At 41.3% G+C, this 26,198-nt stretch overlaps 1 protein-coding gene across 1 annotated transcript; it reads left to right on the top strand.

Moving 5' to 3' along the window:
• Positions 1-1,992: 1,992 nt before the first annotated feature.
• On the top strand, positions 1,993-17,381 carry LOC143934061 (serine/threonine-protein kinase SBK1-like). The gene is made up of 4 exons (XM_077457351.1): positions 1,993-2,312; positions 11,147-11,340; positions 15,226-15,425; positions 16,168-17,381. The coding sequence occupies exons 2-4, from the start codon at positions 11,175-11,177 to the stop codon at positions 16,762-16,764; spliced, it is 963 nt and encodes a 320-aa protein (XP_077313477.1). The 5' UTR covers positions 1,993-2,312; positions 11,147-11,174; the 3' UTR covers positions 16,765-17,381.
• Positions 17,382-26,198: the final 8,817 nt, after the last annotated feature.

The raw sequence follows: 26,198 nt of genomic DNA, 5'->3' as shown, positions 1-26,198 counted from the left end.
GTTTTAAGGATAAGTCATATTAGAGTTTCTAGTTCAATATGCATGTTGCATTTTCTAAAGCACTGACAAGATAGATCCCTACTACAAAGCTATTTTGTCACCTGATTCAATCAGAAAAGAAAATTAATCACCACACTCCAGGCTACAGCAAGTTTTGTTTATTTAAACAGCAGCAAGTGTAACCTCTGACTTGTTGAAATGTCTGAAACCTCTGAAATCTCATTGAACATCACATTTCATCGGGAACCATAATCAAAGTTGACCCCTCTGCTATTTAAATCCTGAATGATTCAGAGTGCAAAGAGTTGGACCAGTACCTGGAGATTTTGCAGTGGGCCCTGTGTCAAACATCAAACATCTACCTTGAGTGGTATACATACCTTCATATGAAACATTACCGTTGTGGTTGGTAGGTAACTGTGAAGATCATTTGATATGTTGGTGGAAACCTAAGACTGGGGCCAATATTTTGGGACCTAATAATGATAGCGCAATTCACAGGTGCTGCTTTAGTTAAATGAAGCAATGTGTCACCCTAGTTTGGTCCATGCTTGCCTGCTATAGCTGCTCATCCAGCTCGTTTTACTGACAGCCAATCAACAAGAAATATAGGTGATTGCACACCAGCTTTATCCAAACTACTTCTTCATTCATGCATAAAAGCAATACACGTGAGATGAATGGAGAACTGTTTGTGAAACGCGTCAGTATTCTCTATTTATCTCTTATATATGTATTTTATGAATGAATAAAGAAGAGGTTTGAGTACAGATGGTGTGCAGTATCTAATATTCTTGTATCGTCACAGGTACTGCTTGAAGATATTTATTTAGTCAGCCAGGGCAAGAAGAAATATTGGAGAAGAGGTTAGACCATAAGTATCTATTTTAGTTTTTACAGTAACCAATACTAACACTGAGAGGAAACCAGTAGATAGGAAATATGTAAGTTGCAATGTTTCCCATTTGTCTGCCATGCTGATTTCGATGACCTCAGTACTTACGAACTATTGACATAGAACAATTATGGATTCAATCAGGACTCCTTACTTCGCTATGACTTTAGTTAGTATATGTATGTTCATTGGCGTGCACACAGCGTGTCCTGGGAGTGCCTGAGCACACCCTAATCTGGGGCCTCGACAATTCGTCGATCATGATCTACCTGTCAATTATAGTCAGGTGAAGTTTCCTTGAAGACCCCTGGGAAAAAAATAATAATATTGTAAAAAAAAATAATAATAATACAAATAAAAAAAATACTGACAGCATCCACTCTACTAACATCGTCCACTGTGCTACTGACACATCCACTGCCCTACTGACATGTCCACTGCTCTTCTGACACCGTCCAATGTCCTACTAACACCAACCTCTGCCCTACTGGCACCTCCACTGCTCTGCTGACATCATCCACTGCCCTACTGACATCGCCCACTGTGCTACTGACATGTCCACTGCTCTTCTGACTGACACCACCCTCTGCCCTAATGACACATCCACCACTCTACTGGCACCATCCAATGCCCTACTGACACTATATACATAGACACACACGTGTTTGAGCTTTGGGGTGCACAGCCTAAAGCAATGGGCTGCACACACCTATGTGTATGTTATACATCAGTAAAAAATGTATGCACAAGTACAATCAGTGCAACAATTCATATTTAGAAGATGTCAATATTAAATAAGAATGTTATAGTTAAAATAATATGTTGTAAAATAATTAGCAACATTATGCACACTAATAAGTATAGTATTTACATTTATTTTAAAATGCGTACATTCAAATGGATTATTATTTAAGTTGGTTGTTAGCACTTTGAACTTGTCAGATAAGTTTCCTGTACGTGTTCTGTGCAGAGAGTTCTGAACATGAAATGCGGGTATTATAAATAGAGCTTCTAATGAAGAAGAAGAAAAAAAAAAAAGAGTGACGAGGAGATTGATAACCTGCATGCTAAGAAGGGACACTAGTTCAGACTGGTTGAATAATGTTAACAACAAGTTGAGGTGTTAGGCGGTGGTAGCACTCAGAGAGTCTAACTTTAGAAACACTTTTTGGAAAGGACACTAAATGTGTGTGGCAGGCCTACAGATTCACCTCTAGCTGTGTTTTTATTGAACCTGCCAGGAAAAAGAACAGCAGCAGTTTCTCCAGCTATACAATACTAAAAGTGTCATTCCAGCTGCTGCCGCAGTAAGCGGTAACATTAACTGACAAATGACTGTGCGGACAAACATCTTTCAGTAGCTGGCAGTCAAGCAGGAGCATTCAACGTAGCAGGACATCATCACTATTCGTTTCAGGTATGGGATTATTATACTGCATTTTTACATCATGCATTTATTTTGCATTGCATCTAATATGCAAGTGTGAATGTTATGGAGTTCAGTAAATAGGTAATTTATTAGGCTGCTAGTTACATAGAATAACTTGAAAATCGGTTCTTTTGTCAAACTTCTACAACATACCTAAGAAATGGAAATGCAACTTAGAAAAACTTAGAAAAAGTGAATTAAAATAGTAAATAAAATAATAACTGTGGCCTCCAATACCTCCACATGCAATACCAATCTGCAGTAGTTGAATGCTATATATTTAATATAGTCATCATTTTAAAATAATGTGTGCCGTTTTGCTATGTAGCAATATATTTTGATATGGGCCAGTAAGGGCATTTTAACTAGAAGTGGGATAACTAGTACCTATCTATATTAGTTTTTTTGTGGATTGCTAGTTTGATAAGATAAAAAGTAATGCAGTCATGCATGAGTTAGTAATCCTTTTGAATAGTTCTGATCCCATTAACAGATTAAATTTTAAATCAAATTGTTTGCAATAGGGTTGTGCACTATGCTTGCACATTGCACACTAATGTTATATTAGCCTGTAAGAGCATATCTGTAAGTGTGAATTTTCACGTGGCTGTGCTGTTCAGCTTTGACACTAGATGAATCCAGATACTGGCAGGTGCTACTGGTGTATAATCATGAATGGAGCTAACATACTCCATGGTCTCATTTTACCAACAAGTTCACAAATTAGTGATATTTATGTTTCCCCATATGGCATATCATCGGGGTAATTTAATAAGGCTAAGAGCAATGTACAAAGTGCTGTACTTGCAATAATTCAATAATGTTAACAGCAATTCTGAAAAAAGATTATGATAAAAATTGCAAATAAATAAAAAAAATTATATAAGCTTTATTTGTTATTATTATAATAATTTTGTTTAATTAGTCTTAACATAAAAATAGTTCCACTCAATTTTTAATTTAGTCTCCATAAGAAAAAGGGAACAGGTGAGAGCATTTGATAATTTACTGGATAAAAATGAATGTGGACCAGATATATTTTTTTATGGTTAGTGCATGCATGCTAAGTGTTACGCAGATAGAAAAGTATTAGCTCTGATAAAGATCACTTGCTATAAAGTAAAGACTACTACAAAATTACAATGTTGCAGTCTGAGTGATCGGGGCTTCTTTTTGGCTAAACGCGTCAGTCCTGAGTACCGCCACCTGACCTTGTGATCACAGCTCACTTTTGTCACTTGTAAACACAGAAACCTCCCTGCACTGCATTATCCCTATAACAGCAGAAGAGGAGATCTACCACAGCAGCCCCCAATACACGTTCCCGAGCCCTGCACAATACACATTCCTGAAACTTGCACCCTGTGCAATACACAATTCTGAGCCCTGGTCTCACCCACCGCTGTGCTTCTCTCCACTGGGGGAGTTAGCAATGAGAATGTGAACCCTGCACCTATTCTCTAAGAAAAAAAAGACCAGTGATCGATCACTGATGGAGAGGAGACTAAGTAAATGCTTTCTTCTACCTGCAGCAGATGAATTACAACATTGCCAGCCTAGGCAATGTCATGAAAAGCTGTAAAGTTACTGCAAGGTCCATTTTATATGCAACTGTGCACAGGCAGTGGGAGTATTCACTGACCTTCAGCCACTATGGAATAATTAATCCTCAAAGTTTACAGTAAAAGCATTATCAGTTTCAGCTGCTTAGTTCACCTTGTTTTCTCTACCAGTAGTGAATTGGCAGCCTTTCAGCCCTCTGATTTTCAGATGCAAACAGAGCAGGTACACAGGAAAGAGCATGGGCTGGACTAAGGCTAAAAGTGTTCAGTCCTTCTCTTGGAAACTTTGAGGATTTATTTCTTCACAATAGTTGTAGCTACAGGGATCACCTTGTTGTATTTCCTAATATAATGCTGGTTAAGAATGCATATATACTTAAAGTGATAGTAAAGGCAAACTTTTTTGTCTTAAAATAAAAAAAGATGTTATACTTACTAGCTCTGTGCAATGATGTTGCACAGAGCAGTCCCTTACTCCTTCTTCTGTATCCCCTCTTCCTCCTCTGGGTACAGCATAGCCACTGTCCTTCCTCACAGGATTTGATTGACAGCAGCAAGAGATGGGTCTCCTGTGAGACCAGGAAAAGAGAGCATTGTTGTAGCCAGGAAAGCACCGGATCAGTGAGAGGAGTCAGGTAAGTATTTATGATGGAGGGCTTGGAACAGAAGTAGTAGTGGGATGTTTTATACCTAAATGCAGGAAATGCATTAAGGTAAAAAAAGTGTTTTGGCTTTAGAACTACTTTAAATGTTCACATCCTGGTCACAAATCTACTTTAACCACCTACCGACTGGCTAATTACAATAAAAGGGCTGGGTGGGAGAACCATTATTCTGGGAGGACGTCATGTGACATTCTGCCCCTCACGTGCCTCATGTACGTCCTAGAGGCCGTGCAGCAGTGTAATCTGTGATCCGCTCTAACTACAGCGATTACATGTTAGTTGTACACAATGGCTTTTATTTATAGCCATTCATTGTGTACTATTATGATATCTGCAATTGGTCACAGTGATTGCATGGTACAGGGCCAATTACAGTGGGCCCGTACCATGTGATAGCTGTGGCCAGTCAAAACAATCACAATTGTACACAATAGCACATGAATGTATGCTAATCATAAAAATTATTGCTTAGAACAGTGATCATCGCTGTTCTAAGCAATCATAGTGTAAAAAAAAAACCCTGATCACCTCCCAAGAGCAGTACAGTACTGCTCTGGTCACTGCATGAAAAAAAAAATGTTAAAAATAAATATAAATATATATATATATATATATATCTTTTTTTTTTCTTTTTTTTTTTTTTTTTTTTACATACAATCACCATACTGTTACCATTCAGTGTCTCTGATCATGCCAAATCAGTCATATTAGGGGACGTTGTACTGTTCTGGTGACGGCATGTTAAAATAATTGTGAAAAAATAATTGATTTCATTTCTTCATTTTCCCAAAAATTGTAACATAAAAATTATAACATCATAAAACCTATGATGCCTCTTACTAAATACCTGGGAGTGTCTACTTTCCAGAAGGGATCATTTGGGAGGTGTCCTGGAATTTTAGGGCCTCAAGAAATGGGATGAGGTCGTCAGTACATCAGGACTGATCAATTTACAAATATTTATACTGTTATACATATACACACCCTAGTTTGTAGACTCTATGACTTTCACACACACTAAACAATATACACTGAGTTTTTTTGGACGAATTTACACTCATCAAGCATGTTTTTCTTAATGCTTAACTAATTTCAATGGCCAGAATAAATTAATATTCTGCCCAGTGAAATAAACTGACAACTTATGCTGCGCTTAATACTACCTTAGACTAGGTTTATTCATGTGTGGGTAGTGCCACTGTGGGACCCACACAAATTCCTGTGGGAGAGACTAGAGTGTAATCACATCACTGGGTTGAAAATAAGTTATGTAATTAAACTTTAAAGGTTTTATTTAAAAATGCACTTACATATTAATGAGGGAGGAAAGGAGGAACCATGGAAAGCTAAATATAATTAAAAACAAATATTAGCTTTAACTCTACGCCACTCTATAACAATTGTAAATGTTTTGCTGGTTTCCTACTTTAATTTTCATGTGATCCTCAAAAGTTTTAATTTGAAAAGGTTGTAAGCATCATTTACCTAAAGTCATATGAATACAGTGTAGCACATCTACTAATACCAGCTGACCGAATGCAGTCAGGGCATGTGTATGTTATCTCTCACAATGATCACAATAACTGGACTCCTGGGATCCAGGTTATGTAGTAAAGACAATTAGGGTACCTACTGCATACATTCTGCTACTGAAACCACAAGCATGTCCTAATAGCAAAACAGAAGGGCTACATCCTTCAGTAGTAGTCATTTTATATAGAAGATGCAGGCATTGCGATATCTTAAAAAGGCAGGCATACACTAAAGTGTTAACATGATATACTATATATATATATATATATATATATATATATGATAAAATAAATCTTCAATTAAAATGTAAGCATTGCCTTGGCTCTGACATTTGATATGGGTAAACATTACCTCTATCTACAGATCACTACACTTGGCACTACAAGGTGATAGTGAATTGGTGATGATTACATATGTCCTTTATTGGGAAAGGTCTAAGGTTATCTATTTCAAGGGTGATCCATTGGAGATTCTAGGACACTGCAGTTTTGGAGTGCCTGATCAAGATTGAAGTTCTACACACAAGTCCTTTTAAGCTCTGCTGTTTCCCCAGTAGACCTTATTCTATGATGGGCTGTTTTATTCACATCTGGATATACTGCATGGTTATATCTGCAAGAATTCCAAACATTTATGAACCATTACAGTATATAATGGCCTTAACTTATGCCTAAACCCAATAATATCAATATTTGTTGGTGCAAGCAAAGCTGCTGAAATCTTGCAGGAAAACTTTTTGGTCAGGTATGTATGAAATATTAAATACTATATATTTACACATACAACTAAATAGTTTCAGGAGATGACTCCCCATAGACCCCTTTTTACTCCCCTCCCTAGCTTTTTTTATTTTTTTGCAGTGGGATCCATAGAGAATTTTGGAGCAATAAAGACTCTTTAAAAACATTCATAGTGCTTTGTGTTAGGCTTCATGCACATGAGCATATTAAAATTCTCCTATCTATGATGGATCTTTCTGCCAGGGCAGAAAAATCAAGCGTAAAATGTTTGTTTTGGCGTATAATTATGTGTATTTATGCACATTTACAGCATATGGTGTTAAGCACACGTATGTGTGTGAGCATAAACTCATTCAACTGGTCTGAATATTAGTTTTTTGTAGCCAATGTAAAAAAAAGAAGTATGGGATTTAGTAAAAAAATAACTTAAACTCATCTAGGTGAATGCAGCATGATCCGATTCTGCATCTGTCCTCTGCTGGGTCTGCACTGAGAACTGAGCAATTAAAGAACGCTGATTGCTCAGTTCTCAGTACTCTGTGAGCTGAGAGCCGGGACTGTTAAGCCTTGTACACATGCGATCGGATTTTCCACAGACAAAACATCAGACTTTTGTCCAAAGGGTGTTGGTCAGGAACTTGTCTTGCATACAAACGGCAAGGAATTGTCAGCCAACAAACATAAACGTAGTGATGTGTTAGATGCACTACGAGACTACAAAGAGGAAGTTCATTTGTCAAGCGCCACCCTTTGGGCTACTTTTGCTAATTTCGTGTTAGTAGAATTTTGTGGCGTGTTGATTCACGCTTTTAATTTCACACTTTTCAGTTTGTTTCTGAATGACCGTTCATCAACCAGCCATGTTGCAGAATCAGAGGAGAGAACATGTTATTTATTATTGGCCTTGGAGTTATTGCTTTGACCCAAGTCCAGTCCAGGAACAGGGGGAGGAGGATTTCTTGGACCAAAATTTGGTTGCTTTATTAATTGTGACCAATTATGTCATATGCCTTTGCTACAGGAGCTCCAGGAAAATAATCTGGATGATTTTCGGAATTATCTCCGGATGATGGACCCCTGTTTTCACCAGCTCTTGCCATTGTTGACCCCCTATATTAACCCCCCTAGCGGTAATCCCGAGTCTGGCTCGGGGTAGGAATATACTGATAGGAGCGGTAACCCCGAGCCAGACTCGGGATGGCTTCGCTCGATGCAGGGGAGGACACAGGGATCGTTACTCACCTTGTCCCCTGGATCCAGCGATGTCCGCCGCGCTGTGCGATCGAGCCGTCCTCCGCTCGATTCACAGTGCCGAATGCCACCGAGCTCCGTTCCCTGCGGCGTTACGTCGCACGGGAGCGGAGAACGACGGCAAATTCAAAAAAGTTAAAACACACTAAACACACACAGCACTGTAATCTTACAGATTACAGTGCTGTATTAAAAAATACACACACCCTTTGTCCCTAGTGGTTTGTGCAATGCCCTGCATGCACTTTTATATTATAAATACTGTTTTTTTTACTGCCTGGAATTTGGAGATTGTCCATAGCAACCAAAAAGTGTAAATTTTTCAGTGTTTTAGGATTTTATTACATTATTGAATACATTTTATTATTCTTTATTATATTATAAACTTTATCATACCCGGGATGTCTGCTAGACTCTGGTTTGAACAGATTTAAGAGCGTTATTCCTAAGAATTACAGGACTACAAAATAAAAGCCAGATTTCCGTGCAAAATAATTGTACCGCTTTCAGCACCTAATTCCAGACTGAATCATACCGCCAGGGAGGTTAAGAAGCAGGACACATGCATGGGGCTTTTATTTAATTTTTTGGTTGAATAATGATTGGATTTGGTATATTTTCTATATTTTTGGATGCATAGAATGCACTTTTTGGTCAAGTTCTATTGGAAGATAGCATGTCTAATTGTATTTGTTTTCTTTTTTTTTTAATGCACAAAAAAAAAAATTGTGGTGAATAATACTTGGCTATGTGTTTTACTTCAAATGACAGTTTGGGAGTAGGCAGTTACATTTTAAAAAGTGTAATGTAAAATTACCAAGGGACACCAACATAGTTGTGTCTTTGATCTTAAAAACGACGGGATAATGGTGTTGTGGTAACTTGCCCAAAAAAAAAACTAAAAAACCAACATAATAATAATATTTTTGATATCACTAGAAAATTAGCTATTGAAAATACGTTTGGCAGAACTCCATCAGTATCACCAGCAAAGCAGCTTCATTATTATCACATTAAAGAAGAATAGAATTATGCGCTGCATTCATAATTTGCCGCATCACAAATGTTAATTCTCCATTACGAATGCTAGTTTACAAGACCGACCGCTTGCGGCTCATCCTTGCATCCGAGCATGCGTGTTTGTACTTTGGACTTTTGTCCGAAGAACATGAAATGAAAAAACGTTAGCAGTTTCTTGGTTCATCAGATGTAATGTGCTAAAAATGAATGTCATGCCTCGCCTCTTGTACCTTCTGCAGGCAAACTCCAGACAGCTTTTATCAGATACGTCTGGCAAAGCAAGCCTTCCCCTCTTAGGCAGTCGCTTCTGCAAAGAACTAAGCTTAGAGGTGGTGTCGGTCTCCCGGACCCTACCTATATTGTAAAGCAGTCCACATGGCCAGAGTAGTTGATTGGTGGAAACATGCGTCTCACAAACTATGGGTGTCATTGGTACAGGAGTCAGTTGCAGCCCCTTTGGCTGGCCTTCCATGGGCAGGAGTTCCACACGCATGTCTGGTGCCTCCCCATTCCCTAATGGAAGCCACTTTGACTGAACTTTCTAGATACTATAAGTTGGCAGGGTCTTTCAGCTTCCCCTCTCCACTGACACCTATCATCAGCCATCCAGACTTCGCCCCGGGGCTTACTGACAGAGCCTTTCATCCTCAACCGAACATGAATCTAGTTAGAGCCCCTCTTCTTTTCTTGGCTCAGCAGGTTGGGTCCTTCTATCAGGCCTGCTTGGCTGGCTCTCTTCACTTCTCAATTCTGGGCCAGCGGGAACTGCTACAACTAGCCTACTTTCTCAAGTCCCTTCCTGACCATTCTAGGTTCTGTAGACAAGCAAATTAATTTGAGGATCTCTGTCTACAAGAATTTTTTCGGAAATTTCTCTCCATCTCCTATGTTATTTTACTGGCTTCCACTTCTCAGCAAGAACCTCCATACTTGCTCAAATGGCAAAGGGGTCTCAAAACGACATTTTCGGAGGACCAAAAGAACCAGATTTTTTTTCGCACACAAATCTAAATCTTCCCTTTGTAGTATCAGGGAACCTCTTACAAAATCTTAACACAATGGTACCAGACTCCGTCTGTGTTGACGTCCCTTTTCCCCCGGACACAGCCCTCTTTGTTGGCATTGTGGTGCCCAGACTGGTTCACTTTTTCACATCTTTTGGGAATGTCCCACAATTCACCCCTTTTGGCAACAAGTCCTTCAAATCATGCACAAACTCACAGACTACTCTCTCTTTGACAACCAAGTGGCGGTACTTCTCAATCTGACTCCTATGTTGACTAAGAGATACCAGGGCATGTATCCCCTGTAGGTGGAAACAACAAAAAACCCCCACCTATATTGCAATGGTTTGCCAAGGTGAACGATATTCAACAGATGGAACACCTCACTGCGGTCCTTGTGGACAAGAAGGAGCTCAATGTGTGTTGGCTATACTGGGACGTTTCATTATTCAGATGACTACTTAACCTATTCTTAAGTAATTGAGGGTACTCAATTCTGTGAGCTTAAATACCTGTGCTGACAATCCCGCGGTAGTTCCCCTTCCCCACCCCCCTTTTTTTTCTCCCTATTCCCTCCTTTTGACTCACTTTGCTCCTCCTTCTTCCCCTTCTCTGTCTGAAAACATTGGAAAAAGCTATGCAGTTTGCTCCAATCGTATAGTGGGAACACCTCATGTGCAGAGTATGGTAACCGCTGGATGGGGAGTAGGTTATTGCCTTTACCTGACAATAGCTAACTATTGGTGAGATGATCCTCTCAGAACATTCATATGAGGCATGTTCTTTCAAATGTTGTTCATCACATGGCAACACTTTTCTCCAGAGTTAACTATTATTCAAAAGGTTTGATATGATTTGTTATCTTATAGACATCTGGTCTCTTAGTTGGTTAATGATTATTATTCTATTGTACTTGACTGTCCGTTATATTAACATGGATGACCTTTATCAGGAATATGCTGCTATGTCATGTTACTGTTATATACTGCATACCCATAAAGAATTGAAAAAAAAATAGTCATACCTATTTTTTTATTCCCTAAACAGGAAAGGAAATCTAAGAACCTTATAAAATATGAACCTAAATGAAAAAAGGTGGAATGAAAACTACCTGGAAGAAATGCTATTTTTAACTTCTCAAAACCTACCAATGATTAAAGTTGAAGATAATTACACTATTGTCAAAGAGCTGGGCAGTGGTTCTTATGGACACGTACTACTCGCAATGAACCAGTCAAGAGGTAGGAGTGAAAATATTGGCACTTACCTTTCATGTATATGCAGTACCAGGGATAGGGTAATAGATAATGTCATTCTCTGTGCAGATACTGAACTGTAATTGTGCAATGTCTTGCTCAGTGGACCCATGTAAATTAATTGTGATACTATACATGGGATAGCAGGATTGTTTGTTGGTTTAAAGTCGGGTACTGTGACCCAGGACAGCAATTTTATGCAAAAATAAGAACAAAAGATCATAATGAACGAGTTGGCTGTAACTTTAAAGGAGAAGTAGGGCCAAATCCTTTTTAGCCTTATCTGGAGATTCCAGGAGTGCACTTCGTTCTACTTGTGTTCAACCGACAGTGAGCTGACGTCACTAAACCCATCCAGGCTCTAGAGAGATCCCGAATTTAAAGTGTTACTAAACCCAGGACTCTGCATTCAGTATATCTGGTCTCACACAGTACATGGAAATGCAATATTTTTAGTAAATATAAACTGCTAAATATTTTTTCTAATCATCAGTTTGAGCAATCTTGTGACTTCTATCAGTATCTGGTTAAAGCTTGTAGGAGGAGTTTTCATTCTCCTCCGACTGTCCTATCAGGCTGCAGGACCCCTGACCTTCTGCCTGGACAGTGCTGATTGGCCCTGTGCTGATCACATAGCCAAACTGTCTAGCAATACACACAAAACTGAGCATGTGTCCCCTAGCCTCTGTTCATTCAGCAGATGGATTGGGGACAGTGGAAGAAGGGAAGGAACAGGGAAGACAGAATCAAACAGCCTTTTTAAACAATGCAAACAATGCAGAGGATTAACCCCTTAGATGCCATTGTGAGTATAATAAGCATGCTTTACTGCATATAAAGACTGATTTTGCTGTTGTGGGTTTAGTAACAATATAATGTTAGGATCCACCCAAATGCCTGGACTGGAAGCTGGTTTAGCCTCTCAGCACACCACTGAGAGCCTGAGCAAGTTGCTCCTGTCCCCTCCACAGCGTGGTGCTCTAGTGAGTGCTGGGGGGTAGAGCAGAGAGCCAGTGACTGACATTCATCAGCTCTCTGCTCATTGAAGCCTAAAAACTGAGCGATCTGTGGTCTTTGATTACTCCGTTTTTGGTGTAGAGGCAGCGAGGGACAAATCCAGCATAGGTTGATGCTGCATCCACCTAGGTAATTATGTGTTTTAATACCCCAAACTTCTCTTTTAAACAAGCATGTAATGGGCATTAAGCAATATATCACAGATATACAGATACAGAACTGTCAGGTATTGTGTAAGTCAGCGCTCACTGTCAGCTATAAGGTGGATCATAAGGTATCAATAACAGGGAGGAAACAACAAGATATACCCAAAATGAATTAATAAGAATTAGTCCATACAGTCCATAGTGAGATCAGGGAGAAGTCCACTGGATGGATGGATCCGCACGTGGATGGGGATTGCATACACAGTCACTGGCAGCTCCTCAGCAGGAAATGTGAGTTCCCTCAGACAAACAAAAACAGCAGAAAGAGGGCCCCTGGGTCAGTGTGATAGTAAAAGCAAGTAACACTTTATTCAGATACACTTACATAAAAGTATCTTGCAAGCTGCACACAGGGTGGATGTAAATCACCGATCAAGCAGTCAACCGTCACAAGGGATGAGAAGACCACTGTGGGGATAACCTCAGACCTGCCATACAGAGGTGTATAACCATCAGCGTCTCCAGCTCTCACACCTGCTCTCACAGAACTAGCAAGAGACCAAATCAGGACGGGGTTTCCGAGGCGCCGCCTCTTTCTTATGGCAAAAATGTATCAGGCATCAGCACTGAAAAATGCTCTAGTGTTTGGGGCCTATTATCGAGAAGAAGAAAAAAGCAATAATCTTTCTTTAAAAGTTACTAGGCTTGCATAACTGTAAGGGGGGAGGGGGTAGTATTCTCATCTACAGGAATACAGCAGTCAAATGCACTTTGGGAGCAGAAATAGAAAAGCCATATGTTAATGTTAAATACTTTTTTCAGAACAAAACAAAAAATGTATTTGCTCTGCATTTATTGATCCTTTTAGTACATACCCATACAAGTGGCACATCTTTTACATACCATTCTCAGTAGGCACTACAAATCTTGGCACCACATCACAATAGCTTCACAAATAATTTTAGCTCATGCACAAAGCATGCCATGCTCTATGTTGCCATAACACTGCATCAATATTGAGCGTTTATCTTGTTTAGTATGACCCACTTAGAAGATCTGAGAGTAAACCACTCGGCAATTTTTATTTTTTTATTTTTTTAACTAGACTGTTAAATGAAGCACAGGGCTGGCTTTTAACTTTGATACCATTATGACCTGACAGTGATGGTTAGTACAATAGGTCCGGGGGAGGTCAGAAGTAGTGATAGTGACTGACAAGGAGGAAAGTGCGTAAGCAACTGACGTGTGGCATAAGAAAAAAAATGTCAATAAGGGCAGCCAAGAACAGATACTAATGTACTGTACTAGTGATGCATTCTGCTGTAAGACAGACAGCATGAACGCAAGCGACTGAAGTGGAAAAGTAGTGATAAATGAAGTGGTACAATTCAGTTAAAGGATCAAATGCTGGAAATCTCCAGACTTTGTGAGGGACACCATTTTGATATTTTATTTAAACATGAAGTTATGAAAGTATGTGCTTCAACAAACTTGATGAGCTTTGAGGACCAATCTAGATATGAAAATTCTTTGCAAAACATCTACCAAATACATTAGAGATACTATATCTGTGTAAATATTCTAGTATCTGGTAATCTGGCATTTTTTATACATTTAATGACCACCTTATGCCAAAAGAAGAAAATTCAGTTGTGAGTAGTGAAATATTTAACTCCAACAAAGACATTTCTATGGAGTGTTCTGGCTGTCTGTGGCTCCAATATATCTATACCATTGACCCTCAACAAGAATGAAGTCAGTCAGACAAAAGTCAGAACTCCTTTATTAGCAAACTTGTTTTAGGTCAATGACTATTTTTTTAAATATTATTTATTTATATTTTTATTTAGAATGAGATCATGCAATGTTTTGTGCACTGTTCTGATTTTGCCAAAGCATTAGTCCTTCTTCCCGGTACGAGGAATTGTGTGCTATTTCCTATTTTTACCAATTTCATCTCATACAGTATATACACACACAATACAAATTGCATAGAATACATACATACATACATACATACAAATGCTGTGTGCCAAAATTAAATGAACAAACTCTGAAATCCAGGCCCTTATGCTCCTCCTGTGTACCTCCAGTGTACTCACCCCTTATTTCCAGAACCAATAGAAACCAAGTACAAACACACTGTATCTCCCTTTAGGGGGTTAGGTAAGTATCCCTCGGCAATAACCTCATTCACATTCAGGATTTTTTCTCAAAACAGAAGCAGGACTCATAGTACTCTTCATTTATTTAAAACAAGATTAAAAACACTCACATTCACTAATGTGACAAATTGCAGCTGGCTCTCGATCTCTGCCACACGCCTTCTATACCTATGATTTCTGGCTAGCTTTCCCATACCTCTTCCTGTTGCATCGTGATGTCACCTCATAACTGAACCCTACACATTACATCATAAGACTTCATCAGGGACTTAGAGGGGGGTGGTGTGCTAATCATACTTATGGATTTTTTTTTTTTTTATTGTTTCCACAACCTCATTGCTAAACTGGCTCTTTCTCCTCTGTGTTTAATGCCATCCGTTCTTCTTTGGTCATGCATGCAGTAAAGGGCTCTTACAGACATGTCTCTACACCAGCTAGCTATATCCTTTGCCAAAACATTGCAGAGATTAATCTCCTGCTCTCAGAAAACCTTAACCAGTGCAAAAAAAATGACACATATCCTTGTTTATTTTATATTACAGGGAATCTAATGGCTTTGAAGTTCATGCAGAAGAACATAACTGACCTCCGTGTTTTTCTTATTGAATACTGTCTTTCCGTCAGTTTGTCAACTCACCCATGCATTATCAATACTTTTGGAATCGCTTTCCAGACAGAAAGACATTATGTCTTTGCCCAGGAACTTGCAAATGATAACCTCTTCTCCCTTATGAAGCCTCAGGTAAATATAGATCTGACAAGAGATAAATCATGTTTCAGCTTTATATTTTGCAAATCTTTAGAATACTCCAGCTTGGCTCAGCTGTCTTTGAATTATGTTTTTCATACTTTCCAAACCACTTATTTCTACATGTCTCTGCAGCCCACCCAGAGATGTAGTAGACAGGTATATGTGGCCTGTACAAAGAAGTAGTATTCCAAAGAGGTACTTGTCCACATGATAAGTGTGGCTTTCACACTTTGGCCTGCACCCTACTGGCATGAATTAACATGAACCACTGTATTCTGCAGTGTGTGAAACATGTAGTTAACAACTGGATAGGTACAAGGTGCTAAAAAGCCATTTGCCCAGGCTGCGGGGGCAAGTTAAAATAAAAAATTCTCTCATATCTTAGAGGGCCTTGGGTTCGAAATTTTCCATTTCTGTTCTTTTCAGTTTCACCCATCTCCTGCAGCTTTTGTGAAGGGATCTGAACTTCCGTATTGGCTTGCTCATTTATTTTTTTCTATAAGGCTGCCTTCACACCTAAGCACTTTTCTTGTGGTGCAGTTGGAGTGCAGTGCAGTGTACATGGGTTACCATTTATCCATATGACAGATGTGTTTTACTGAAAATGGCACCAGAGGCCCAAGATAAGACTGGTAGCCACTCAAAAATCTAGAAATTATATTGAAATACTGTTGAAAAGTAAATCACTATTAGTCAGTTGTATACATTTATGCTCATTTTTTTTTTTTTTTAGGCTGGTGTGCCAGAAAGTTCAGTGAAGCGTTGTGCTATACAACTTTCTAGTGCATTGGATTACATGCACAAAAAAGGTCTGGTTCATCGTGATATCAAGCCTGAAAATATTCTTATCTTTGATAAAGAGTGCCGCCAGATCAAATTGACTGATTTTGGACTCTCTTGCCGAAATGGAGCACCTGTGGAATCGATGGCTGAAAATTTGCCTTACACATCCCCAGAGATGTGCAGTCTTGGAGTAGCAGACAAGCTAATTGCACATACAAGTTTAGACACATGGTCATTTGGGGTTCTCCTCTTTTGTACATTAACTGGATATTTTCCATGGACTTCTGCAGTTATCACTGATACCCATTATGTAGAATACACCAAATGGCAAAGAAGCAAAAGGATTTTCCAGGTTCCAAACCACTGGAAGACCTTTAGTGGAGAAGCTATAGAAATGTTGACAAAATTGATTGTCCCCGATCCAGAAAAGAGATGTTCTTCCACAGAAGTCCTAAAATATCTCAAAGTACCATGGAAGGTCATCCTTGATAATCACAAGACTACGAATTCCAGCGTTTTTAAAAACAAAAACTTTGTTTGGAGATAGTACAAACCAGTAACATTTAATACATATGTTTTCTGACTGAACCGGCTAAAATGAGTAAACTTTACAAAATGCTGCTCCGGGATTCACCACACTTTCACTTTTTTGGATGGCCGAAGACTTTGGTGCTCCATACACACATAAAATGTTATCTCTAATATATTATGACTCTGATAAGATTTCAAAAGGACAGTTCCTCCCGTATAATTTAAAAAAAAATATTCAACTCTTTTTTTAGGCAAGCTCTCATTCCTTTCGTTTTATATAAAGAATTTGTAGGTTAGAACTCTAATACAGCACCTTTATTTTGTCACTTTGTAGAGTGTTACAAAAGATTCTGCTGCTGTAGGATTAAGGCAATGTTCCCATGTGTGTGTTACATGCACCTTGGTTTGTGTTGCAAAGCTTGTATGAGGCACTGGGAGAAGCAATTTGAATGGGAAACCCCAGTGAAATGGAAGTGTGCTCCATAAATCCTTTGAATGATGATTGGATGGGGTCCCTTTGGAGTTTGCATGAATGCATATGTGTTAGGCTGCTATATGTGGATTTTTTTAAAACATTTTGGAATCAATTATTTTCTACATGTATATGATAATAAATTTTGTGGTTTAACATTCCGTTTTGCTGCAAATTTCGTACCAATTCAGACAAACTAAAGTCTAAACCACTCGTTCTAAATTTTCATATCAAGGGTCAACCATTTGCTCAGATACAATCACTATAGTGTAAAAGTACTTTTTATCTCTTGACTCTAAACACACAAATGTACTGAACATATATGTTATCTATTGTTTAGGACAAATCTGTCCTTGCTACACTGGCACTATTGAACTTTTGATTGTAAATGTAAGTCTGAGGAGCATCAGATCCAAGCACTTTCGTGAACCCCTAAAGCCTCCAGTTTCCATTTTAGATTAATAGGACTATCCTTCCAAAGTAAAGGTCCATAGATGACCTTACATCCAAAAAATAATGCTATGTGACAGTATGGATTCTGGCTAAAGAAGATGGCTTCTGTATTTGTTAATCAATTTTTCTTCCACTTTTGGATAGTTATTAAGGTTACGTAATATGTCTTTTGGCATGTAAAGGGTTTTCAAAATAATGAAGGTAATTCCTGGGTTTTATTAAAAAAAAGGATCTAAATAGTTTGCATAATAACAATAACAGTTTTGCACTCACTATTACATTTTTATTTAAGAATTCATTAAAAGTCAGAAAGATTCATTAGACGTGGCAGCATAAACCAACAATTCAAATTAATCTGACTGTATCTTTTAATGAACAGTATAGAGCTTTTAAAATATTGATCCAAATATTAAAGCCAAATTTACTCTACATTGATAACTACAGCATTTTTTGTAATGAGAGTTCAGTTCTAAAAAAAAAATGAAAGAAAGAACAAGAAGAACATATGTGCACTCAAATATCAAAAAAGTTTATTATCAAAAACATGGATACTCCTTACCAATATAAAAACTCAGCCCTCACCTCCCATTATAATTAAAGCAGTTAGTGATACCATGCAGCATGTATCCAGGAGGGAAAACATATTTCAAGCCTTCATCCCCTGAATTCATGCTAAACTGGACAACAATATTGTACAACAAATGTTGGCAGATATATGGACTTAGCTGCACACCAAGGCAATTTAGGGTTAATGAGGGTTAAAACTCAATAAATGCATGGATCCATGAAACATTCCACAACAGAAAGTCTGGCAAACTATCACAATTTCATGGCAAAGAAGATTATTTAATTTATCTGCATCTTTTTTGTTATCCACTGAGAATAATTGCAACATTGTATTTATACATTTCATCTCAATATGCATTTACTGTAGGCTTGTACAGTACTGCAATCATTCATCATCAAAGTCATTGAAGAGGACAAGCACCTGTTCCACTTAAATGAGGATTTAGCAGGCAGCAACATACCACCCAGAGGCTATGCGCTCAGGATCTTTCCACGTACGTGCACAAACTGGGAATGTACAATCAGTCTTTCTCTATCCAGTTTCTAGCAAATGATCACCAGTCAATATAAATATAAGTGCAGGCTTTAGTGCAACTTGGGGTTAATTCTACTGCTGGATATATGCAGATACACTATAGTACCAAAAGTATTGTGACACCTGCCTTTATACGCACATGAACTTTAAGCCCTTGTACAAACAGTTGGACATTCCGACGGAAAATGTCTGTTTGGACCGTGTTGTTGGATAATCCGACCGTGTGTGGGCTTCATCAGACTTTTTTCATCGGAATGTCCGACCAACAAAGTTTGAGAGCTGGATATAAAAATTTTCCGACAACATGATCCGATCGGACTTTGTCCGATCGTTTGTAGAGAATTACGATCAGACAAAGTGCCACGCATGCTCAGATCAATTTCCTAGACCAAAGCTATTGGCTACGAGAGAGAGAGAGAGAGAGAGAGAGAGAGAGAGAGAGAGAGAGAGAGAGGAGAGAGAGAGGAGAGAGAGAGGAGAGAGAGAGGAGAGAGAGAGAGAGAGAGAGAGAGACCCAATACTTTTGGAAATATAGTGTATATAATCAACATCAATGTCTTTGAAAAAGTTTCCTGTGCTACATTTTTTTCGATTTCATTGCAACTTGCAAAGACTTCTGTTAAATTAAGTTATAAGCTGCAATGAAATTGGAGGTGAAAATCGCACTGATCTGAGGCTTTAAAAACACACTAAAGTAGCGTGATTTCAAAGTTGCACTGAAGCAGGACTTATCTTCACTCCACATGCAAGCACTGATTACAAGCATCTGTTCCACTTAAATGAGGAATTAACAAATAGTATTATACCTCCCAGGTAATATGTAATTAGGAGCTTTTCACACACATGCACCAACTAGGATTGTACAAACAATCTTTCTCCAGCCAATTTCTAGTAGATGATCAGTTTATTTAAATGTACATGCAAGCTGAGGTGAGAATAAGGTTAACACCACTGCTGAGTATTGTGGTACCCCACCAGCAGAAGGATGCAGGGTTCTTAACCAGGCAGGTTGAGGGGCTCCAGGGGAGTTGTTTATTTGGGAGGAAACTGGCTTTTCAGTTTACTCATTGTTTACAAAAATCCATTTGGGGACCTGGAGCCCGGAGATTCCATAGTGTTATGGGTGGGACGGAAACTCCAATCCTGGGATCGGGTTTTGGGACTCGCCAGCACACTGACTGGTCAGGTGTGTCTTGGTCTATTTCCAGACACCTGACCATGGTTCTGGGCTCCACCCTCCCGAGGAGTCCAGGCAAGCAAGGGAGAAGCATGCATGTCTGCATGGTATAGTCAGAGGGTCCAAAGCTGTGGGTTGAGCAGCAAGGAACATAAAAAGAGGTACAGTACTTGTACGAGATCTCTGTTATATGGCCAAGAGGGTTGCAGTGTAAAGCCTAACCGGCAGTACTGCTGAAGAGAGCCAGGTGGCTTGGTATTTTTCTTTTTATTATATTTGCTGTGGAAAGCTGAAACCCCTGTGTGGGAAACCCTCCCGTTTTGGACTTTTCTTTTACTTTTAATAAAAGTGGGCCAACAAGCCCTTAAATGGCATGACTGGCGTGGACTCTGCTCACTGGTGTGCTCTACACAGAGGCTAAATAACCCCCAAATATCATAAGTGGTGGAGAATGCAGGCATAACTGAAGATCCTCGCATATACCAGTGAGCTATTGCCAGAAACTGCCTGTGCTCTGCAGTGTGTGCAGCAGGTGGTGTACCTGGAAGGGAGAGGCCCCTTATAAAGACAGTGCTCCTGTAGTTGCTCTGTGCGGTGGAGTGTCTGCAAATATGGAAAGTCCACCAGTGTTTGAATCGGCAGTGGATTGGTGCAAGCGGCACCTGGCAGGAATGGGCCAAGCTAAAGTGGAAGGCAAGCCAAGCTTCGTTACAAAGAGAGAGCTGCCGGATGTCCATACCTGGGAGAGGGGTGTTGTTGCCCCTGGCAACGCTGTTGTAGTTAAACCAGCAGCTGTTGCAAAAAGTGTGAAACTGACACAGCTTGAGACAGGGTCCAGCGGAGGGAAGCCTGGGTTATGTGCCAGAATGCCAGAAGAGAGGCTGATCAAAGGCTGGGACTGAGAGTGGTTGCCCATAGCAACACAGAAGAGGCCAGTCGGGCTGTCTGTGGACCATGGGGTATGCCTGCCAAGGGTCGGGGCAAGTGGCTTCCGGGGGAGCCAATACAGCATGTTCGAGAGATCCAGCAAAGCTCTACTGGGAGAGTGCGATCTCCCATGGCAACAAGAGTGGAAGTTCTGCCTGGAAGGAGGAGCTGCAGAGGAGATTCGGCTCAACGTCCCCACAAAGAGGCCTGTGCATTTTAGCAGCTGGGAATCGCCAAGAGAGAATCACTTTGGAAAAAAATCACCCAGTACCATGCCTGGAATGTGGCCAGCTGGGGCATGGCATGTTTTCTTGTCCCAGGTTGTGGAATACTACTGATGATAGCACTACTGGGCAAAAGTATTTTTCTGCAAGCCCTGGTTCCTCTTCAAATATGTTTGCAGTCACCCCTAGCAACAAGAAGGAGTTTCCTTTTGTGTCAGCAGGGGGTGCTAAACAGTGGGAGATACCTGCTGTAATTTCATCCCGTGGCCACCAGGGGGACCAGTAAAAGTGCAGCAGATGACTGGTTCTTGAGACGCCATACTCAAATGAAGATGATGACCCCAACTACTGCGGTGGGTAAGACTATTACTGGTAAATGCATGGAAGAGACTGATTATGTGGCCATGCACACTGGAGTGGAGGTGACCCCAAATGGGAGATCCACTGTCTGTGTGGAAAAGGACTTGCCTCGCTGCAGTGCCCTGTCCAGTGGGGAGGCAAGTGGTAAACTTGAATATGACAATTTGATGAGTAAAACTGCTAATATTGTGTTGGCTAAAGTTGATGGTCCAGTCGCTAATGGGCTAATGCAACTCACTAGAGGTAAAAACTTTGCTATGCATGCAGTTAAAGATGTGCTATCTCCCCTAACAATGGTGACGAAGGCCACAGCGATGTCCCGAGAAACCCCCCGGGAGCTCTGCGTTTTGGAGCCGGAGGTTGCCTGGGACAGCTATGGTGTCGCTCTGAGGAATAAGAGGGTACCTGAACATGGTGATGACAGGATGTTGAATGTTAAAACTGAAATGTTTGAAAACACTCATGGTGGAAATGGTTTAATGCAGTCTGGCAATGACAGATATGAAAGCGTTCATGCGTTTAATGAAGCACCACCAAGGTGGTGAGAGTGGGGTATTGCAGCCTGCTCTGGTTAAAAATATATTACAACAGTCTGGTTTGAACAAAAATTACATGTGCAATGTGTCTGTTGCTGAGCCACTCCATCCCTCTGGGAGCACAGAGATAACAGACTGGGACAGGTGGGCAAAAAACCTGTTGGCTTTGTTGGAAAAGGCCTCTGTTAGTAAGAGTGTAGCAGACATGACTTCTGTGGTGCCAGATGAAGGACCTGCAGAGCAACTTGTATGCAAGGGTGCACTTGCTACCGCAGATGTGGCTCACGAGATGGAAACGCCAAGTAAAGGCGAATGCACAGAAGAGGTCATGTCTGTGATCCACAAAGGGCATAATGATGTGGTAATGGTTGATGCCACGCTAAATGAGCTAGGGTTATTGGAAGTGCCAGACGGCACAGAAATAAATGAAGTGATTGTAGTCACATGTCCAAATGTTTTATGTGATGGTGGTCAGGGGTCAGGACAGTTGCTGGCAAAGGATCTCATGCCAGTGGAGCTGGTGTATAGTGAAGCGGCCGTAGACAACCACTCCGCTGGGTGCAGTTCCTCTCCAGACACTGCCCTGCCGAATATGGGGAAAATTAAATCTAACAAATGCATTTATATTTCTGACCTTGATGAAAAATGCAGAGCATTGGCAATTTGTGATGGTTTTGGTTACCATGGATGACAATAAAAATAACGGTGAGCGCACAGCAGAGACATTGTCTGTAACTCACAAAGCTGTGGTTGACATGGAGTGTCCAAGTGACATTGTCGCTAGTAATAATCTGGCTGTGGTTACCTCCAGCTGGGAGGATGTTCGTTTGAAAGTTGCAACTTCTCAAGTCTCAGCAAATTAATCTGTCTGCATCCCGAGTGTCATGGAAGTCCCCAGGAAGGACTTAGGTCTGGAGTCAAGGGCCTGGTTTATAACCAAAGCATTAAAAGAGATGCTTGAACTTTGGGATGTACAGCCAGTCTATAATAGTGTGTCTCCTCCACAGTCTGACGGTCTGGTACTGCGGAGTACCACTAGGTGGCGCACTGAATGGCAGGCTGTACAGAACAAAGAACAGGACAGGAATGGTTTATTCCTGAATGTATTACTTTTGTTAAAAGTTGCCACTGTGTATGCTGCTGGATTACGTCCAGAAGAAATAATATTTGAGAGAGACTTTGGAGAAGTGGAAAATAAAATGTCTGTGGTTTCACCTCCTAACAGCCAGGGTGGTGCTGGTCAGTTGTTGGTGAAGGGCGCATATACTGCAACAGTGGAAAAAGCACATGAGATGGAAGGGCCAATTGTAGACCAGAAAACAGCAGAAATCCTGATCGGGGGGTCAGATAGAGGTGGCTAAAGGAACTTGGGTCCCCAGTCCCATAGTAGGTTCATATGACAAACCTGATAAGGTTCCTGAGACAGGAAAATGGATAAGAAGGGCAATAAAAGTTGTATGTGGCTCAGGCTGTGTTGGCAAAGGTCAGGTGGTAGGACAGCTGCCTGCAGAATGGGGGACACCTGAGGAGGTGGAATCTGATAAGGTCCCCATGGGTGATGGTTACCCTCTGATGTGTGTGCCTTATACAGACACTGCCCTAACAAACCCTGGGAAAACTGTTGATGATATCCGCAACATTAAGAGGTGTAATGTTGGTTTAAATATGTCGGTCAATGATGAACCAAATAATTTGTTGAAGGTATATGATAATGTGGTGTCCAAAGCTGTTGGGAAACCTGGGAACCTGAAGCGTGGAGGCAGAAGGGTTGGTAGAAAGACCAACGGTAACCCATTAAAATTTCAGGAGAGGAAGTGCTTATGGAAATGCACTCGGAAGAAAAGTTGGGAAGGTTGCATCAAAGCTCATAGCAGAGTGACAGTAAGGCTTAGAGGGAGACACCAAAGGAGGCATTGGGTAGAGGTTCCCGTTAGGAGAAGCAAGGTTGGACAGGATTGGACTCCTGTAAATGGTATCTGGCACAGAGGTGCCAAAAGAAACTTGTGTGTTACGCCATCTGGGTCGAAACAAGGGGGGGGGGATATGTGGTACCCCACCAGCAGAAGGATGCAGGGTTCTCAACCAGGCAGGTTGAGGGGCTCCAGGGGAGTTGTTTATTTGGGAGGAAACTGGCTTTTCAGTTTACTCATTGTTTACAAAAATCCAGTTGGGGACCTGGAGCCCGGAAATTCCATAGTGTTATGGGTGGGACGGAATCTCCAATCCTGGGACTGGGTTTTGGGACTCGCCAGCATACTGACTGGTCAGGTGTGTGTTGGTCTATTTCTAGACACCTGACCATGGTTCTGGGCTCCACCCTCCCGAGGAGTCCAGGCAAGCAAGGGAGAAGCATGCATGTCTGCATGGTATAGTCAGAGGGCCCAAAGCTGTGGGCTGAGCAACAAGGAATATAAAAAGAGGTACAGTACTTGTACGAGATCTCTGTTATATGGCCAAGAGGGCTGCAGTGTAAAGCCTAACCGGCAGTACTGCTGAAGAGAGACAGGTGGCTTGGTATTTTTATGTTTATTATTACGTTGTTGCTGTGGAAAGCTGAAACCCCTGTGTGGGAAACCCTCCGGTTATTGGACTTGTTTTCTTTTACTTTTAATAAAAGTAAGAAACCCAGTGAAAGGCCTGTTTCTGTCTCTGTGCCTGCAAAAGTCAAAAGTTTTGGGATCCACTTTGCTGCAGGCATTCTCATTTCTAATGCCGCGTACACACGATCAGATTGTCCGATGGACTCTGGTCGGCGTGGGGGTCCCCCCAAGTCCATAGCAGACCCTTATCCAAGCACACAGCCCGGCAGGTCAGGAAAGGGGGTGGGTACGAGCGAGCGCCCCCCTCCTGAGCCGTACCAGGCCACATGCCCTCAACATGCGCACCAGGTCCCCCACCCCAAAGCACCTTGTCCCATGTTGATGAGGACAAGGGCCTCTTCCTGACGATCCTGGCCGTTGGTTTTCAGGTCTGCGGGCGGGGGCTTATCAGAATCCGGGAGCCCCCTTTAATAAGGGGGCCCCCAGATTGTGACCCCCCTACTCTATCTGAATGAGTATGGGCTACAATGTACCTCTACCCATTCACCTGGGGAAAAAAGTGTACATCAAAAAACACAACACAGGTTTTTAAAATACTTTATTAGACAGCTCCGAGGGTCTTCTCGCCGGACTCCTCCACTATCTTCTGCTCTTTTGCTAGCTCTTTTACTAGTGGAGGAGCCCAGCTTTCTCCTTCGTTTTGTCCCTCTCTTCAGTTCTTCTTGCCGGGCCTCCGCTTTCTTCTTCCAGCTCTTTTACTAGCGTTGGCCCAGTCTTCTGTTGCTGTCGATGCCTTCTGCTTCTTCTTTCTTCTTCTTCTCTTCTTCCGATGTTGACACGACGCTCTCTCTGGCCGTAATGGCAGGGATGCATTGTGTGGCGACTTATATAGGGATAAGGGGCAGGGTCACAGGTGATGTCACATGGTGACCCCGCCCCTTATGATGTCACAGTCCCGGAGCTAGCAAAAGAGCAGAAGATAGCGGAGGAGTCCGGCGAGAAGACCCCTGAAGATGGAAGAAGACCCCCGGAGCTGTCTAATAAAATATTTTAAAAACCTGTGTTGTGTTTTTTTATGTACACTTTTTTCCCCAGGTGAATGGGTATACTCATTCACATAGGGTAGGGGGCCATAATCTGGGGGCCCCCTTATTAAAGGGGGCTCCCGGATTCTGATAAGCCCCGCGCCCGCAGACCCCGACAACCAACTGCCAGGGTTGTCGGGAAGAGGCCCTTGTCCTCATTAGCATGGGGACAAGGTGCTTTGGAGTGGGGGGCCACAGGGTCCCCCCTTCCCCAAAGCACCCACCATATTGAGGGCACACGGCCTGGTACGGCTCAGGAGGGGGGGCACTCGCTCGTCCCCACCCCCTTTCCTGCCTGGCCGGGCTAAGTGCTCGGATAAGGCTCTGCTATGGACTTAGGGGGGACCCCACGCCGTTTTTTCGGCGTAGGGGGTTCCCCTTTAAATCCATACCAGGTGACGGGGCTAGTGAGGTGTCAATCTCACTGATGGAGGCGGTGACATTGACTTCCTTCGCTGGTTCCGTCTACCTGGAGCCACGTTCAAAATGAACGGACTTTACTCCACATGTGGGCAAGTCCGTTCATTTCAAAAGTCTGGCGGAACTCCACCATAGTCCAGCGGCTTGTCTGCCA

This window comes from Lithobates pipiens, unplaced genomic scaffold (genome assembly GCF_037356315.1).
Source record: "Lithobates pipiens isolate NorthernLeopardFrog02 unplaced genomic scaffold, aLitPip1_a1.2 Scaffold_27, whole genome shotgun sequence".
Taxonomy (NCBI): Eukaryota; Metazoa; Chordata; class Amphibia; order Anura; family Ranidae; genus Lithobates; species Lithobates pipiens.
This window is presented reverse-complemented; position numbering and strand designations above follow the sequence as displayed.

What these genes read in the sequence shown, in the direction of transcription:
- LOC143934061 (XM_077457351.1), top strand. Translation starts at nt 11,175, where the DNA reads ATGAACCTAAATGAAAAAAGGTGGAATGAAAACTACCTGGAAGAAATG. An exon ending in CGCAATGAACCAGTCAAGAG is followed by an intron (nt 11,341 to 15,225) that starts GTAGGAGTGAAA and finishes TTTATATTACAG; the next exon opens with GGAATCTAATGGCTTTGAAG. An exon ending in TCTCCCTTATGAAGCCTCAG is followed by an intron (nt 15,426 to 16,167) that starts GTAAATATAGAT and finishes TTTTTTTTTTAG; the next exon opens with GCTGGTGTGCCAGAAAGTTC.